At 45.3% G+C, this 13,854-nt stretch overlaps 1 protein-coding gene across 1 annotated transcript in view; it reads right to left on the bottom strand.

Annotated features, from left to right (window-relative positions):
• CCDC68 (coiled-coil domain containing 68) overlaps positions 1 to 13,854 on the bottom strand; it is a 67,738-nt gene continuing 53,884 nt past the window's right edge. The window contains exons 5-11 of the mRNA XM_056849068.1: positions 12,543 to 12,668; positions 8,913 to 9,041; positions 7,213 to 7,295; positions 6,430 to 6,535; positions 3,637 to 3,720; positions 1,918 to 1,994; positions 1 to 59 (exon numbers count right to left, since the gene is read on the bottom strand). Of these exons, the coding sequence (XP_056705046.1) occupies positions 11 to 59; positions 1,918 to 1,994; positions 3,637 to 3,720; positions 6,430 to 6,535; positions 7,213 to 7,295; positions 8,913 to 9,041; positions 12,543 to 12,668 (654 nt within the window). The 3' untranslated portion in view covers positions 1 to 10. The remainder of the gene's footprint in view (positions 60 to 1,917; positions 1,995 to 3,636; positions 3,721 to 6,429; positions 6,536 to 7,212; positions 7,296 to 8,912; positions 9,042 to 12,542; positions 12,669 to 13,854) is intronic.

The following is a 13,854-nucleotide window of genomic DNA, read 5'->3' as shown; positions in this document are numbered from 1 at the left end:
CAGGGATGTCTCATTTGCGCAGTCTGGTTATCATGGTGTACGGTGAGGCCACATCGAGCCTGCAAAAACAAGGAGAAGATTAAAGTTTTCCACAGGGAGCAATGTTCCCTTAGTGTGAACTGAACTTGTTCCTATTTATATATATATATATATATATTTTGCCATCAAGTCACATTAGAAGAGTTGGTTTTTATATGCCGACTTTCTCTGCCACTTAAGGAAGACTCAAACCGGCTTACAATCACCTTCCCTTCCCCACGACAGACACAAAAATTCACAACTACCTCCCCCCCCACACCCCCAGCGACCCCTACTCCATCCCCAGAAGATGGCCAAGATGCCCCCTCTCTCATGAACTGCCTATGTTCATAGAATCAGCATTGCTGACAGATGGCCATCTAGCCTCTGCTTAAAAACCTCCAGGGAAGGAGAGCTCACCACCTCCCGAGGAAGCCTGTTCCACTGAGGAACCACTAACTGTTAGAATCCTTGGGATGTCAATGGCTTCATGCGGAAGATTCCATTTACTAGTATCTCCTATTGTAACAGCATTAATGAAAACAGCCTTCCTTTGCTTTCGTGGCCAAGGTCAATGGTAATGACAGAATGCACAATCACTTCTCATGGACAGAAGATGCTTCACAGCGCTAAATTCAAGGTGGCTTATCCATAGAGGCAGACACTGGTGACCCAGAAAAGGCCACACACACCTCATCTACCTAGTACATTTTTATCATCTCCTTCCTCCAACGCGTTCAAGTAAGGACACATGTTTTCTCCCTGCACGTCTTATTCAAACAACCACCTTATCAGGTCTGTTAAATTTGAGAGAGATTGACCGGCCTAAAGTCACCCAGAGAGCTTTGCAACAGAATGGGGACATGAATGTGGGCTTCCTCAGTCCTGGTCCAGCACACTAAACATTACCCCCCATTGCCTCGGTCTTCTTAAAGACCTCCTTGTGGAAACATACCTTGATATTCATGGTTTCATCACTACATTTATTACCACAGAATACATAAAGCTGGATGTTTTCATTTTTGCATTGAAAAAATGAAAAGGGAAAAACAACCTAAACTACACAAAGAATTTAAAGTCGAGCTAATATTCTACAAATTGTAATTATAATTTATTAGAGAGTGTACATGCATTAAAAACACTAGACCCAAAACATAAAGGCTTCAAATTAAAATTACTAAATATCCAACAGTGGTGAAGATCTGTAATAAATGCAAATGACCAATATGAAACCAGACGCGTTTCGGCCCGTTCGGCCTTCCTTAGTGGTCATATATACATTTATACGTATTTTCACAAACACATCCAAAAATACATAAAAGGTATGTTGAAAAGTAACCACCCATGAATGTGGGTTTCCTCAGTCCTGGTCCGGCACACTAAACATTACCCCCACATTGCCTTGGTCTTAAGACCTGGTTGTGGAAACATACTTTGATATTCATGGCTTCATCACTGCATTTATTACCACAGAATACATAACGCTGGATGTTTTCATTTTTGCATTGACCCAGACAGGCATGTCGGTCACCCAGCCACACGTGTGGGATTCCCACTATGGAGGTGCCCACTTTCTCCTTGCCAGCCAATAATGTAAACAACTGCGAATAGGAAACCTTTCCCAAATCTACAGCACCCCTTCTCCGGTATGCAGATGGCCGAGAGAAAGATCAGGGAAACAATTCCTCATAGACTGAATATGAGGGATGGATTTGTTGCAAAAGCATCCTCGTTTAGTAATATTTCTATCTGTTTGTAAAAATCCATCCAAACAGACAAGAAGTACCACCATGGGCCGCACGTGCTGCCATTTAATCATTCAAAACAAATAAAGCTGTCAATAATTCTTAAAATTCCCATGGTGTTGTATCACCATAGAAAGGGGGGGGGGAGTCTTACTTTACTGAAACAGCTTTGGAAACTCTTGATTTGGATTGGCCAGACCAGAATTGCACTTTGTCCTTCAGTTCTTCATTCTGGAAGAAGGAAATGCACAGAATTGATTTCATTTTGGCATCACCAGAAATTGACATTCAGTTCCGGTAATTTGATTCAGCAATTAGCGATCACCGACTTATCACCCCCAGACAGACTGACTTCAGGTTTTAAGGATCACAAGAGTCACTGGAAAAGACAATAACGCTAGGGAAAGTTGAACATAGCAATCAACGACAGCATAAATAACCCAATGTGGACATAAATAGACCCTCAAACACAATTTCTAACTATGTCTTTGAACTGATAGAAAATACGTAGTACTGCATTTACACTTCATATAAGATCAAAACGCTCTTAAGTAGACAGATTATATTGTTATACATAACTCCAGAGAGTGTGTAGATAAGAGTACCAATTTGCGCTTGGAATGCTGGCACAAAGAAGAGAAAAACTCAACGTCTGCTTTAAGTCAGGTCGTTGGCAGGTAGAGTTACAACCGCTGAAGTAGAGACGAAGTAATCACAGATAACAGTCCCGTTATCAGATGTTTATGCAAACAGTTCATATCCAGACAATTAATTGTCAATTAGAAACAAAACAGAAGCAAGGAGTGGTCCGGAACAAATCAACCGTTTCTTCCCTGACAACTTCATCAGCCAAAACTGTTCAATCACGGAAACTGTAGGTGAGATGCACACTGGCTATCTTCACAGTTAATACACGGTAAGTAAAAGATAACGCGTAGCAAGAGAACAGGGAGAGGAAATATCTATGCTTAATGATTATCAGGTGGAATGACTCAGATCTGAAGGCAGCAGGAAAAGGGGAAGACCCAGCAAGAGATGGATGACTGAAAGGAAGTCATGGCCCTCAATTTGCAAGACCTGAGCAAGGCTGTTAAAGATAGGACGTTTTGGAGGACATTGATTCATAGGGTGGCCAAGAGTCGGAGGCGACTTGACGGCACTTAACACACATTATTTTCATTTGCCAAAGTTTATCAACTTAAGCCAGTTGCTAAATGGCTTCTTTCAGTGGGTGGAGCCAGTTGCGATGAGCCTAGCATTGAGATACTGCTTATATACAAATTCATACTCAAGTTAACATCAGGGATTCTAACATCAACCCCTAACGCTGTTACACAAAGATCTGATCGCAGGGAACCAAGCACCACTACTATTTTACAAGTGTGTAGTCATAGAACAGCTGGATTCGAGTCCAGTAGCACCTCAGAGGCCAACAAGATTTGGGGGGTATGAGTTTTTGAGAGTCAAAGCTCATTTTGCCAGGTATTTGACGAAGGGAGATTTGACTCTCGAAAGCTTATACCCTGAAAATCTTGTTCGTCTCTGAGATGCTACTGGACTCAAATCTCGCTCTACTATTTTACATGTTAGGAATATTGTGGCTGACAGCCCATTTATTAATCCTTATTTATAATTAAACAATGTCAGCATTTTTAGTATACAGAGGAAAGGCTATTTTAAAACCCACCTGTAAAACTAGAGAAAGAAGTTTAGCTTATCGCCACTATGTTGGTTTATTCTTGCCATTAGGACATTACATGGGGGGAAATTATCCTCCCAAGCAGCCAGACATGGTATGGTCTAAAATATTGCTACCCCATTCAGTGCTCAACTGGTCTGAACTTTGCATGAAGGCACACCCTTCCCCCTTTACCTTTGCCTGTAGCATCCCAATCTTCTCTTTTAGGGATTCTATTCTTTCATCTTGAATTCTTAGCTCATTGTTCAAGTCTTCAATCTGCAAAAAACCAATAGAAAATAATGAAAATCAGTAATAAAACTGGTTGTTGTTGTTGTTTTGCTATCAAGTCACTTCGGACTTATGACGACCCCTGGGGTGGTTTTCAAGGCAAGAGATGTTCAGAGGTGGTTTGCCATTGCCTGCCTCCACATCACAACCCTGATATTCCTTGGAGGTCTCCCATCCAAATCCTTGCCAGGCTCAACCCTGGTTAGCTTCTGAGATCTGACAGGCTCAGGCTAGCCTGGGCTAACCAGGTCAGGGCAATAAAACTGGTTGCCAATAAATAAATTACCCTCAATTCATAGCTACTCTTTAAATTTACAGATACCTTTTCTTGCAAACTCTCAAACTTTTCATGCAAGTCAAGTTTATATTAGACCACTAAGTAACTGAAATAAGTAGTCACAGTTTCCCCAAAGGTACTGATTAATTAAATTAAAACTTCAGTTCAAGGCACTTCAGTTCAAGGACAACCTACAGAAAGGAGTTCCCCCCTTCCCGTTTTCTAGGAAATCTGCTCACATGACGGACAGTTGGTGGGTCCGAGGGGAGAAAAGCAGTTCTGTAAAACGAATATGAGGAAACAGTAATAACATTTCAGCAATGACAACAGGGACATGCTAGTAACACCCCGATGCTCATCACCGTCCAGACCTTCCCCAACCATTTTTATACTGACGTCATTTATACCCAGCTTTCTCTCCAATGGGGACCCAAAGCAGCTTACATTATTCCCCTCTCCTTCATTTTATTCTGTGAAGTAGGTTAGTCTGAGAATGGTTGTTTATGCATGGGAGTTTTACCTGAGGTTCATTACTCCCTAGTCCCACACCTCCCTGTTGGGAATCTATGCACCAGCAGTCTCCAAGCTCAAATCATGTCCCCGCCCCTTTAAATGCTGCTTTGTAATTGGCTTACTTTGTAGTGCTTACTGTGAGAGAAAATCCCCCCCAAAACCCAATTGCCAAATAAAAAAGCATTTTAAGAACAAAAAACAAAAAACTGAGCAATCTAAAATGGGGGGAGGGAGAAATAAAAGCCTTGGTTTTAAAAAGCTTTTCTTCTGCTCAAAAAGAGCTCCGAGGAAGCAGCAAGCATTTCAATCCCTGCCTCTTTACACGTGACTTTGTAACTGGCTGTGAGAGTAACCAAGCTCGGGTGTCCTGTGCTTTGCCTTATGCACAGGGTTTTCACCTGGGCTGAGCTCAAGGCAGAGAGAAGAATCGGGTAAACAGAGGAACGGGAAGTCCTGCTATTTGCAAGGGCTGGCAGCAAGGTCGTCTCTAATGGATGGAAAACTCATGCATAACTCCAAGGAACAACCAAGACAGACAGGGGTGAATGTGAGTGAAAGTACCCTTGCATAAATGACCAATGTGTGACTGGCCCAAAGGTCATCCAGCAAGCTTTCATGGAAGAGTGGGGATTCGTATCTGGGTCTCCGAGATCCTAGCCTGAGATACTTTTTTGCAAATCCTTCTTCCTTCTATTTTTGTAAACTATTTTTTTATTATTATTTCTAAGTCCATTAATAGCCGATATATTTTGGCTATAAAGCCGTGAGAACTGGTATGTTTTTCTAAAATCATCTCCGTTCTATTTCATTGGGTATGATGTTGCTTTTAACACCATATTCTCCCAGATCCTAATTTGACACTTTAACCTCGACACCAAGCTGGCTGTATAACACCTGCCGCAAGTGCTACAGTGTGCTGCGTTTGTTTTGCAGAGTAAATCTCCTGCATCGATTTAAGAGGCAAAGACGGTGTGTGTTCATTTGACTGAAGATGTACTAGACAAAACATAATGGTCCTACAATACATTATCGGCTGTTCAGTAATATGCCTCGGCAGCTGCGGCATGTCAAATGGCAGTCTGTGCATGGCACGGTGCCTCAGCCTTCAAATGCATGCATTTATACGGATGTGCACAACAAACAAGACAAGCCCATTCCCCACGCACTTAGAGATATCAGTTCTTGAGACCCAAAAGGAGAAGTTGAGGAGAAGAAGGGCAACTCAAGTAACTCACACCACAAGTTCTAAGAGGGCATCCCCAAAAGTCAGAGGCAAGGGCAGTGCCATACCAGGGACAGGTACCCTCCCCAATAGGGGCAATCTCTAATAGAGGGGTCCCCAATGTGGTGCCCATGGGTGCCATTGTGCCCACCAACACCATTGCTGGTGCTTGACAATTAGGGTTGCCAACCTCCAGGTACGAGCTGGAGATCTCCTGCTATTACAACCGATCTCTAGCCAACAGAGATCAGTTCCCCAGGAGAAAATGGCCGCTTTGGCAATTGGACTCTATGGCATTGAGGTCCCTCCCCTCCACAAACCCCGCCTTCTTCAGGCTCCGCCCCCAAAATATCCAGGTATTTCCCAACCTGAAGCTGGCAACCTTACCGGCAAGTGTTTTAGAAAGTGGGGGGGGGGGGCTTCTGCTCAGCAACTCTTCTGATTGGCTGTGCAGATTTATAAAAATGTTGCTTTGTCGGCAACGGCCACCACATCACAAGGATCTTCACTGTGTGGCTGAATGTAAGCTGGGGCCACCCTTTTGTAGTTGGCTCTACCTCCTGTGGCAGCCACTCCGTAGCAGCCTTTTTGCCAAGGGTGCCCACAGGCTCATAAAGAAACAGGGAAAGTTGAAGAATATGCAGTAAACCCTGCAGACAGTGAAGCCCTCATTGAATAAGTTCACCTGATGAATCAAAGCGTGCAAGTTTTGATGCTGAGAATGGATCACGTGGTCCAAATGACTAATTTGCTCCTGAAGGGTGGAGATCTCTGTCTGAACTTTGATGCAGCTGTTAAGAAAAGAAGAAAGGAAAGCGTTAGGGGGTAAGAAGAAAGGAAAGCATTATGGGATACGTAAGAGAGTCAGTAAGAGAGCCATTAGGGGATAAAGAGAGCCAGCGTGGTGTAGTGGTTAAGAGCGGTGGTTTGGAGCGGTGGAGTCTGATCTGGAGAACCGGGTTTGATTCCCCCACTCTTCCATATGCGTGGCAGAGGCTAATCTGGTGAACCGGGTTGGTTTCCCCACTCTTCCACATGAAGCAAGCTTGGTGACCTTGGGCTAGTCACACACTCTCAGCCCCACCCACCTCACAGGGTGGGTGTTGTGGGGCGGGGAAGGTAATTGTAAGCTGGTTTGATTCTGGCTCAAATGGTAGATAAAGTCGGCAGATAAAAACCAACTCTTCCTCTTCTTCTAAGAAGCCTCCAACTAAACTTGAGTTTAACAATCTGCATAAATATTACAGAAAAATTCACCCCTTAATAGACAGGGGTACAATTTTCCAGTAGGTTCCCCTAAAAAGAACATCAGCTGCCTTAAACTACTCTTTGGTTCTTCTTGCCAAAATAGCATTTATGTTATCTCGTAGACAAAATAAAATGTTCGATGGTATATAGATTGCATCGCCCTTTCCTCTTTAAAAGCTGACAAATTCTCCACGACTGAGCACAAAAAAGTTGTTCAAACCTGTTTGTGTCTTCCGCTTTCGACATCATCTGTTGCAGTTTCCCTTTTAACAACCGTTGCTTTTCTTTCAGCGTCTTCTTTTCCTAGGGAACAGCAAAGTGATCACTTGGAGCAGAACTTCCTTTGCTAGAAAAGGTTCAGGATTTCCCAAGCAGGGCAACCCGAGATCACCAGGACACAACACTTTCAACTGCCACACATTCCCCCAGCTCTCTATGTACTAGGGTTGCCAACCTCCAGGTGGGACCTGGTGATCTCCTGCTATTACAGCTGATCTCCATACTACAGATATTAGTTCCCCTGTAAAAAAAAATGGCAGCTTCAGAGGGTGGCCCCTATGGCATGACACGCTGCTGAGATCCCACCTAAAATTTCTACAGATGGAACGCTTTCCAACTGGGGAGCACGACTTCTCCACCTCCCCTCTCCCACTAGAGCCCCAAATGCCCCCCCAGATGCTGCTCCAGAGGGTTTGGGAACCCCCAGGAATAGATGGGGGGGTGTGTCTGAGGTCAGCAACAGAAGACTTTGCCCTTCCTTCCAGCCATGGAACTTTTAGGTAGGACCCAACCATTTTTGGGTCACTTGACTAATTTTTCAGGGTACCTATTTTATTTATTTAATCTACAAAATGGGTTGAAATTAAATCAAAAGAGTTTCTATCTAGACATTAGGAAGAATTTTCTAACAGAGCGGTTCCTCAGTGGAACAGGCTTCCTCGGGAGGTGGTCAGCTCTCCTTCCCTGGAGGTTTTTAAGCAGAAGCTAGATGGCCATCTGTCAGCAATGCTGATTCTATGACCTTAGGCAGATGATAAGAGGGAGGGCATCTTGGCCATCTTCTGGGCATGGAGTGGGGGTCACTGGGGGTGTGGGGGGAGGTAGTTGTGAATTTCCTGCATTGTGCGGGGGGTTGGACTAGATGACCCTGGCGGTCCCTTCCAACTCTGATTCTATGGTTCTAATGGAATGTGATCCTACTGCCTTCCATGTTATAACAGAACAGATGGCGAAGCTTTGGTTTTAAGTAATGCATTCACTGCGATAAACTTCTCGCCGCTAATCACTATTTACTCTAAAGGAGGGGGTGTTTGTTCACTGCAAGAACTTGTGAAACAGGCGAGAACGCTGGAAGGGTTTCTAGGGGGAGGGGTGAAGAAAAATTAGTCTATCAACGTACTGTGGTGATGACGAAGAAGAATTTAAAGAGTAGCGCCATTTATGCATGGAAGCTTTTGCCTTGGATTTGCTGCTCTTTTGATGCACTTCCCCCCCATCCATATTCTCAAAACTCAACAATAAGCCCCCCTGCAGAGTTTTGAGAATTCAGATGGGGAAAATGTGCATCTATAGAGTGGCAAATCCAAGGCAAAACCTTCCATGAATAAATGGCCTGGGTGTTCATAAGGGAACTGTTTCAAAGCTCTCACCAGTTGGCTCCTTTCTTGTATTTCGCTGCGTTTCAGCCAACCAATAAAATGCTCAGAATATTTTTTATTTTTAAGATCCCCTATTTACGCCCAAAAGCCAGCACCATCTAGTGGTTAAGAGCAGTGGACTCTAATCTGGAGAACCGGTTTCGATTCCCCACTTCTCCCCATGAAGCCTACTGGGTGACCTTGGGCCAGTCACCGTTCTCTCAGAACTCCCTCTCAGCCAACTTTTTTTGGCAAAAGTCTGTGGAAGGCAGGCCAGACTTACCTCTCCCATCCTCTGGACTCGCTTCTCCAGCTCCTCGATCTGGTTGTACTTTTCTTGAAGCGCCACATTCATTCGACTGAGGTTGTCCGTACTTTGCTTTAACGTCGCTTCTTGTTCAGACTTGCGTGCCTGAAATGGATGGGGGGCAGACAGAGAGCATTAAAGGGAGAAACAACCCTTAGAGGGGGCTACAAATAAAACTTGTTGTCCTGCAGCCACACGGTCTTATTCTGTCTGCTCAAGGCAAGGTTGTCACCTGCCATTTATTCTGTCTGTTCGGGGCAAGTGGACCTGAGCCAGCACTCAGGCGGACTCTTAATCTGGAGAACCGGGTTGGATTCCCCACTCCTATACATGAAGCCAGCTGGGTGACCTTGGGCTAGTCACGGCTCTCTTAGAGCTCTCTCAGCCCCACCTAGGGTTGCCAGGTCCCTCTTTACCACCAGCGGGAGGTTTTTTGGGTGAAGCCTGAGGAGGGCAGGGTTTGTGGAGGGGAGGGACTTCAATGCCATAGAGTCCAATTGCCAAAGGGGCCGTTTTCTCCAGGTGAACTGATTTCTGTCGGCTGGAGATCAGTTGTAATAGCAGGAGATCTCCAGCTAGTACCTGGAAGTTGCCAACCCTAGCCCCACCTGCCTCACAAGGGGAAGGGAAGGCGATTGTAAGCCACTTTGAGTCTCCTTAAAGGTGGAGAAAAGTGGGATATTAAAAACAACTCTTCTTCAAGAAAAGCTGTACTCTAGAGGCCAGCATGGGCCTATCTATGAGCAAGAAGAGAGAGGCTGGTCTCAGTCCAGCTGCAGTTGCCAGAACTCGAATGGAAACCCCCATGTCTTTCCTGCTGCCGCTGAGTGTATACGCATCATCCCAAAATGCCCAGCATGAATGATGTAGGGCGTTCAACATTTAGAAAATAAAAACCGACCAAGAAACCAAGCAGCAACATTTCCTTTTAATGGTGGAAAGTGCAATCAAGTCACAGCCAATTTATGGCAACCCCATAGAGTCGAACTCATTTGTTATGAGGATATGACATTAATGTCATTTTGTCGGGCCAGGCCACATGTACCATGAAATGTAATGCCAGGTACCGGAGATACAAACTTTATAGAAGACACAGACAAAGCCAATTAATGATACGATTTTTTAACGTTATTTTTTACTTACAACAGAAGAGAAGAAGAGTTGGTTTTTTTATATGCCGGCTTTCTCTATCACTTAAGGAAGAATCAAGCTGGCTTACAATCACCTTCCCTTCCCCTCCCCACAACAGACACCCTGTGAGGTGGGTGAGGCTGAGAGAGCTGCGACTAGCCCAAGGTCACCCAGCTGGCTGCATGTGTAGGAGTGGGGAAACCAACCAGATTAGCGTCTGCCGCTCATGTGGAGGAGTGGGGAATCAAATCCGGTTCTCCAGATCAGAGTCTCCAAACCACCGCTCATAACCACTACACCACACTGGCTCTCAATACAAACATGCTTAACACAATAACACTCTTCCAGTATTTTCTTTTATTTAACATTCTTTGATAATTTACACTTCGGAACGGGGATGGGAGGTGGGGTGGCTGCCCCACCTGCCTTGAGGGCTGGATAAGAGCTCTCAAGCAGCCGGATCTGGCCCCCAGGTCTCATGTTAGACACCCCTGCTATAGAGTTTTCAAAGCAATAGACTAACAGAGGTGGTTTGCCAGTGCCTTCCTCTGCACAGCAACCCTGGTATTCCTTGGTGGTCTCCCATCCAAGTACTAACCAGGGCTGACCCAGCTTAGCTTCTGAGATCTGACAAAATCAGGCTACACTGGCCATCCAAGCAGGGCCCATTTTATTTTGGAGAGGTTCTCATGTGCCAAATGCCCATCTTTTCAGAAATGGTTTCATAAAGAGAGGCCCACATTCCACAGCAGGGGGTAATTCCTATCTTCCAAAACGGACCCAGCGCCTAAAGAACACTACACCAAATTGCCAGGACAGAGAGAGTCGGACTCTAAAATAGCTGGTCATTTGGGAGTCAGATTCTTAGCACCCATCATTTGGAGTGAGAGGATGTCGTGTTGAACGGAAACGTGACTTCGGGCTTCTTACTCTGGAAGTCAAGCTTCTAGCCCACAGGGTTTAACAGCTGGACAAATAAATTGCCTAAAAAACATTCAGGTTGAAAACTGACTGTTTCACAAATCTACAGCCCACAGGTAGATCTGCTAAAACGTAGGAGTGATGCCTGCAATTATGGGATATATATTACGTTGCAGTAAATAGTGGCCCGGGAGCCGCACCCAGTGTTCCAAAAGATGTCATCTCTCTAGGGTTGCCAACCTCCAGGTACTCAACAATAAGCAATCACTATGGCTATTTCCACAAAGACCAATGGAAATAGCCATAGTGATTGCTTATTGTTGACTAACTTTATTTTGCAATCCAAGTATTGACTTATAAATTGTAACCTCCAGGTACTAGCTGGAGATCTCCTGTGATGGACCATGTCAAATAAAGGAAATCAAACCTCTCTGTCTCTCACTCTCAAACATGAAGCTGCCTTAAACTCAATCAGAACATCCGTCCATCATGGCAGCGGCTCTCCAGGGTCTCAGACAGAGGTCTTTCACATCACCTACTCCCCGACCCTTTTTACTGGAGATGTCGGGGACTGAACCTGGGACCTTCTGCATGCAAAGCAGAGGCTCTCCCACTGAGCCACGACCCTCTCCCCTATGGTGCTCTCACTCACACAATCCTAGTGTGACAGTATAAGAAAGTTCTCTCTATTCCAGGGAAGGGCTTGAAGCTGCGCAGTCCAAAAAGTCGCTTGAGATTGCCGCTTTAACGCTGCTTCTGATTAGCTCCAGCCAATCTCACAAGAGATCTGGAGCACAGAGACAAGGAAATAAGTTTCTATAAATAACCTCAGGCATGACCTACAGTTTAACCACAGACTTTGCCTCATGCTAATAGGGATGGCAGCCTGGACCCCAACAAAGTGTACCCTTTCCCCCTCCCATGTGAGCCACAGCACTGATTGGCAAAGGGTAGCCAATCAAGAAGCCTTCTCTCCTCTCCACATCTTTTAAGTAAATTTTGATCAAACCAATAGGATGTTTTTGATTTTAAAACAAAGTGCCAAACATACATTTGTGATCAGGTACATTAGAAAAAGGGAACTTTTAAGGAATCCTTTAGCACGGAAATCCACGGCATCTCCAGTTTAAGGATCTGACAGCAGGTGACGTGAAAGCCCTCTGCCTGAGACCTTGGAGAGCCACTGCCAGTCTGAGCAGACAATACTGACTTTGATGGACCAATCGTCTGTTTCAGTATAAGGCAGCTTTATGTATTCAGTCAACAATCCATCTGGACAGCTCAATGTGTTCAGCCAGCAATCCACCTGGAAAGCAAGGCGGAGCACAAGGGAGGGATTATGTCACAGCAGAAAATCCTCACGCTTATGCCTGTTTGCAGGTGTGCCCTACACAAGGCACTGTTTATATACTTCCTTTATACCCTGCCAGTGCGTGACCGGCCCAAGATCACCCAGCAAGCTTCCATGGCAGAGTAGGAATTTGAACCTGGATCTCCCAGATGCTTGCATAACAGTCAAACCACTACACTACACCACACTGGCTACGTCATTACCTTCATTGTGTGTATAACCCCTTCACGCCTTTTCTTAAAATCTCCATAGCGCCGATTGTACTCGTCCTGGATTATATGTGTAGCGTTTTTCACGGACTCTATTCCAGCTGCTCTTGAGGCCTCCAGCTGGAAAAGAAAACATCAGCATTGCTTTAGACGACACATTAAATCCCCCCTCTGCCATGAAAAGAGTTTCAGGGCAGCCGTGTCGGTCTGCAATAGAAGAGCATATAAGGTGCTACTGGACTCAAATCTTGCTATTCCCTCTACCATGAACTCACCGGCCTTCTCTCTCAGGGCCTAACTACATGATACACAGTTAGGGTTGCCAGCTCCAGGTTGGGAAATACCTGGAGATTTGTGGGGTGGAATATGGGGAGGGCGGGGTTTGGGGAGGGACTTCAATGCCAGAGAGTCCAATTGCCAAAGTGGCCATTTTCTCCAGGGAAACTGATTTCTATCACCCAGAGATCAGCTGTAATAGCGGAAGATTTCCAGCCACCACCTGAAGGTTGGCAGCCCTAAACACAGTGCTTTGGTTGGGTCTGGGTCAGTCACGTGTGCATGCGAATTCCCCACAGGGAGCTTAACTGCCAGGATGTAACGCCCTATTCAGACAAGCTGCTTATTCCCCCTGTGCCAATTTCCCAACTTGAAAATACCTTAAGGGCTGTTTGCCACACTAAGGAGGTCTTTGTGTACCAAATCAGTAGACGTGGAGCCTCCAGTGGGGCAAAACAGTAGCTCCCCAGATCATTTCAGGTTGGGGAAATGGTGCAGGGGTGGAGGCTGGAGCGACCTTTCTCCTTGCAAACTGGTATCTGTGCACTTGTAAACGTAGCTCCCAGGATGGAACTCACAACACATACCTGATCATGAGAACCTGCTACATAAGGGTAAAAGTACTGATCTACTTTAGGGGGTCGGTGTGAGATAATGTCCAAAGTGCTTTGTCCCTTACACCTATAGACCAGGGGTTCCCAACGTGGTGCCTATGGCATCCACAGACACATTTCCGGGTGCCCACCAAGTGTCCTAAGAAAGTGGGTGTGGCCAACAGAGCTTCTGATTGTCCCTTGGAGATCTGACAGATCCTGCTTGATTGAGTGTTCCTTAGCTAGCTCAATAAGCATACTTGTGCGTAGGCAAGAAAGCATTTCAAGCAATATGTTCATTCTGTTAAAACAGAACTTCTGCCTGAAATGTTGTACACTTTCTATGAACGTTTTGCATAATCTCTCTCCCTGACATTTTGTGGTTGGCTCCGCCTCCTGTGACAGCCATTTTGTGGTTGCACCCACCACCCTGTGTC

The sequence above is a fragment of the Euleptes europaea genome, chromosome 4 (assembly GCF_029931775.1).
Source record: "Euleptes europaea isolate rEulEur1 chromosome 4, rEulEur1.hap1, whole genome shotgun sequence".
Classification (NCBI taxonomy): Eukaryota; Metazoa; Chordata; class Lepidosauria; order Squamata; family Sphaerodactylidae; genus Euleptes; species Euleptes europaea.
This window is presented reverse-complemented; position numbering and strand designations above follow the sequence as displayed.